This window comes from Triticum dicoccoides, chromosome 3A, assembly GCF_002162155.2.
Source record: "Triticum dicoccoides isolate Atlit2015 ecotype Zavitan chromosome 3A, WEW_v2.0, whole genome shotgun sequence".
Lineage (NCBI taxonomy): Eukaryota > Viridiplantae > Streptophyta > Magnoliopsida > Poales > Poaceae > Triticum > Triticum dicoccoides.
In genome coordinates, this window is record NC_041384.1 from 453,396,013 (window position 1) to 453,400,933 (window position 4,921).

At 43.6% G+C, this 4,921-nt stretch overlaps 1 protein-coding gene and 1 long non-coding RNA gene across 3 annotated transcripts; both read right to left on the bottom strand.

The window, feature by feature from the left end:
• Positions 1-1,725: 1,725 nt before the first annotated feature.
• On the bottom strand, positions 1,726-3,057 carry LOC119271624. 2 transcript variants are annotated; one of them, XR_005134642.1, is made up of 3 exons: positions 2,837-3,057; positions 2,552-2,726; positions 1,726-2,092 (listed from the first exon to the last, which is right to left on the bottom strand). It is a non-coding gene; the product is annotated as an uncharacterized LOC119271624 (long non-coding RNA). The 2 variants fall into 2 exon arrangements; XR_005134643.1 differs by having other exon boundaries at positions 1,726-2,095.
• Positions 3,058-3,061: 4 nt separating this feature from the next.
• LOC119272407 lies at positions 3,062-4,888 on the bottom strand. Its single transcript, XM_037553900.1, has 3 exons — positions 4,352-4,888; positions 3,168-3,287; positions 3,062-3,065 (listed from the first exon to the last, which is right to left on the bottom strand). Exons 1-3 carry the CDS (start codon positions 4,612-4,614, stop codon positions 3,062-3,064), a joined length of 387 nt encoding a protein of 128 aa, XP_037409797.1. The 5' UTR covers positions 4,615-4,888.
• Between the last annotated feature and the right edge of the window lie 33 nt (positions 4,889-4,921).

Consider the following 4,921-nt stretch of genomic DNA (forward strand, 5'->3'; position numbering starts at 1 on the left):
CGACCAAAACAGAAGGTCATTGAACCCACGACCTTTTGTTTTGGTCACTGCCTGTCTGCCCAGGCCACGTCGGATCCGATGTGGCAATCTGACGTGGCAAAATTGCGACCAATTGAAAAGGTCGTTGATAAGATTCAGCCTGGTCCAATTCACTATTCTACATGGGCCTAGCCCCATAATTTAGCTTTTTATTTATTTTAGTCAGTCACATGGGCCAGGCCCAACAATTCGGCCTTTTTATTTCCAGGGCCCTGATCCTTTTTGAGACCATTTCTTTTTTGGGTCGCATCTATTTCTCAATTGGGCCTTGGCCTTTTTACAGTCCATTTTCTTGATTGTTGGTTTTTTCCTGTGAATATTATTTGGGAAATGGCCCTTTTAAATGCCAAATACTATTAGGTCCCACTTGTCACGTTCTAATTAAAGACAGCCCAGGTTTTAGTTTCCACACAATTATTTCAGTCAGAACAGCAAAGAAATGAAAATTATCAAGCCACATGAGAATTTTGGCTAATAGCACAATCTTTACATAATTCATTTCACCATTACATGTGATACTATCACAACATATAACTACTACTACAAATATACTCCAGACTTCTTTACTTTCAAGCCAGAGCTCCTTCAATGAGAGGAAACACCATTTCTGGATATGTTCATACAGGCTGAACGAAGGCATCTAACAATAAACCAAAAGAGTTAGAAACAAAACAAAAACAAAATATAGAAAGCAGCTAGGGACTAAATCATGAAGCATCTCTACATGTAACATGTAACAGTAATAACCACAAGGACCAGCTCATAGAAACAACACAAAAGACAAGAACGCATAGTTGTTGCATGAATACCAAAACTCCCAGAATGGTTCTAGATGTTGAACGCAGAAAATGATTCAATCTTAGATGGTTCATTGAGCACGGCACGAATGAATTAAGATAACAAGATATATGTTCTACATTAATTTTACACAAATCATTATCAATTTCAATTTACAACAGACTCAAAACAAAACACCATAGCTTCTGCATCACATAGGGAATCAACACAATATCATCATGGCTCATCGACCAAGTAACAAAAAAAGATAATGGGATAGACCGCAGATTTATCTAGTCCGAGAAGATAGCGTTGATGTAGTTGCAGCACGGCTACCTCAAGAGTGTGAATGTGGTGCCATGGTCGGGGTTGATGCGCTCCAGCAAGGTAAGCATCATGGCCTCATCAGCACTGTGAGAACAACCAAGCAAGGTGTAGGTCAGCAAGCATGAAGGGAGTGTCATCAATGCTAGAGCATTAAACTAGCAATGAACAGTTCTACTTTTATATCGAACCAAGGATCATGTTCAACCAGCAACAAATGTATGGAACACCACAATGTATAATAATCTAAACAAGCCATATAGAAATGCCAAGTTACAAAAACTGCATGACAAATATGATTTGCCTCTGGTGTTTGCCAAAGAACAACAACAACACTAGTACAAAGGTGTTGTAGTGTACATGTGAACAAAGATATTCTACAAAACTAGTCAATTTGAGGGAACCACAACTAGTAGATATGACAATAGCAGTAGTAAAGATTGTGGTAATAAGTATGCAAGGAAACAAAACATGGGACAAATATTGATAGCAACAAAACATGTCCAGGAAGGTCATCCAATGGTTTCAGCCACATCCTAATAAACATGCAGCATTCAAATACTAATTTTGTCATTGGGTTGCAAATTCAACATACATAACAGAAACTTCATGACCAACACCAGCAACACTAATACATATGTGATCATCAACCACATAAGCACAAGCATGCAAACACACATCTCATCCCAACCTAAAACTAGAAACAGTAGCAGCCATTCATTTTTTACAAATGAAAATGGTCAAATTCTTGGGAGGATTCTTCATTTGGTGAACAAGGAGGCTGTGTTCACAAACGCTAGTAGCTAGTTTACTGAACAACGAGCGGATTACAAAAACAGAGCAGCGGTAACTTGAAAAAATGCTTATTGGGTGCGAGCGACCTTGTGAGGGGTTGACAACATCACCGTCGAGGTTCAGGTCGTTGTCCTCCTCGTCCATGGAAGGACGGCACCTGCTGCATCCAAACCAAACAAACAAATAAATAAGCAAGGGTTAACAAATAGAGCAAGCAAGAATTTAACTTATACTATGTATTGCCATGCTGCATATACATATCAATGGGGGGTTCAGAATATACACAACATATTTATGTCAAACGGTTGATTATTCAGTGAAGTTAAACTAAGTGCAGGTCACCCAAAACTGAATTTCTTGCAATCCAAATAATACAAACAACATGGAGATGGTTGCATAGATACAAATCCACGTGGTAGCAGCAAAATTGACCATTCTGGAGCTCATCTTCTCTCTCTCTCTCTCTGTTTGGTACTAACTAGATAAATAAATAAACTGGACTTGTTCATACAAATCCTTCTTTAATTCCTTGACACAACCGAGATTTGCATCAACTATTTCTCAACTTAGCAGCAGTAGCGAGCAGAGGAAGATGAGAGGGAGATGGAGATGCTACCTGTCGTGGTGGGTTGGCATGGACGTGCTTCAGCTCAGGGCAAGACCTCTTGGTCGCCCTAGGAGAAAAGGAGCAAACCCCTCCTGCTCGAGCAGAGCACAGCTCAAGAACCCACCTCCTACATCTCAAGTTGGTTCTCCAAAACCCACCACATGCAGCAAGACCCATGGGTGTCCTGCAGCACAGCACAACATGAAGAATAGAGCAACATATACTGCGGTCAGTGTTCATCCATGGCTGCCAGATCGGATCGAATCGAAGAGAGAAAGGAAAGGGAAGGGCTACCTTGAGGATCAAATCTAATCAGCACCACCGCCTTGAGCTGCTATTGCTGTTTAGCGTCATCGTCCTCCCCTGCATGGCTGCATCTGCTGTGGTCGCTGCTGCTGCTTGTCCTTGGGCTGAATGGAAGAAGATGTGGTCGCCGCTTCTTGTCCTTGTGTTGGGACCCTGAGGAGTACTTGGCGTCAGGGACTGCTTGTCCTCCTCTCCTTTCCTCGTCCGTGGAGGTCACCTACAGGCCCAGATCGAACAATTGATCAAAGGGGGAAACGTTGGAATCAGAGATTGAATGAAGGAGGGGGTTTGGATCCAGGAAACAGAGAGCTCACCATGCCATGGCCATCGATAGAGGTTACAGGAGGGAGGCCGTTGCTGCCACATATGAGGCCACAACCAGCCCAACAACATCACCACCATCGGATCCCTCACCACTGTCCAAGCTTTATTAAGCTCCCTGCAAATTGCATTTCGCGTTCAAGAATCAATAAATGGAGTTGCAAAGTGAATATCCTAGGGCATCGAAGCCGAGGAGTTGTTGAAGAAATTATGTAAATAACACAAACAGAAGAAGAAGATTTCCTATCTGGGCAGCAAACCAAATAGACGACTGCTCTCAAACTATACATCCAAACGGAGCAAATAAGTACTCTACGAAAACATTAGAACATGTTTTACAACTCATATGTAGAGGCCAACTTGAAATTATGAGCATCACGAACTCATTTTTTAGTTAGAAGCTCACTGCCCAAAATTGTCAGGTAGTGCAGTTTTTTAAATGAACCAAATTCAGTTTACAGAACAGCTAGAGAAATCCAATTCTACAGGAGACATGATCATATTCCTAATCCCATCAGGATTGTACAGGGAAATTGTAAGCAACGTACCTAGCTTTGTCTTAGGTAATTAGAATTGTTGGGATGCAAGAAAGGGCAAATTAATCCAGCAACCGATCTCAAGAAATAAGAACAGTCGACCCAAAAGGAGGGAAAAACCGATCTCAATTATATGGTCTCCACTGAAAACTGAAAGTGCTGCCTCCAACAATAGTAGTACCGCCATATATAGATATAATTTTAAGATGAAAAAAGGTTAATCTATTTATGCCATAACCTCATACCAGAGCAGCATATGATTTGCTTTCTAAATAAACAAAGCATAACAGAAATATTGAAGCAATTTATCAACACTTTTTTCATCCTAGTCTTGCACTCGACCTCTAGACACTGCGCTCGACCTCTAGGCTCTAGTCTCACACTGCATTGGAATTCTACAGGAGACATGCAACTGCAACTGCATTAACTAGGTGCATCAGATTCTTGCAAGCCAATATCCTACTACTAATTTTAAAGCTGAGAACTATGGTACAACAAACATACAAGACTCAGTATTCCAGTGCATAACTCTAGTAGATCACCAGGTATGGTGTCGTGCCACCCAATTGATTTCCTAAACTCAGTATGCTACTCTTCTCCATCCCAAATGAGGGCTCATGTATCTTCAGAAAGGGGCGAAAATTACCTGAGCCAGGGCAGTGGCCACGGCAAAAAAACCAGGTACAAGTCATCACCCTCCACCGAGTTGAACTTGAAGCGGCAATACTCGTCCTCCTCCTTGGTCATCACCCTACCATTCACGTTTCCCCACTGCTGGTGGATCTCGACGCTGTCAGGCGCCTTGGCGTCTCCATTGATGGAGGCAGGCTTCACCGGGTGGCAGCAGTGCGCATGGCAGACAGCCGCGTCGGGAAGAACGAAGCCGTCTGGGCAACGCGGCTGGGACATGGTCTACGGTAGCGTAGGCCTCGTCGGCGCTGATGACGTTGAAGAGCACCATGAGCATGGCCCCTAGCAGCGACCCCGCCATGCGGCCGCCTAGCACCAACGAGCTCGCACCCGCCCCCACTCCGCTTTGATCTGGTAGATCATAATTCGAGGAATCTGATCCGGGCTGCAGGGTTTGGGAGTAGAAGGGGGAGGGTGCACGGTGGGACGCGGGAGCTTTGAGAGGGATCGAGAGGGGTGAGAGAGATCCGTGGGAGGGAGAGGGGTCGTCGATTGTGGGGGTGGGCTTGGGGGTGGCTGTGAATCG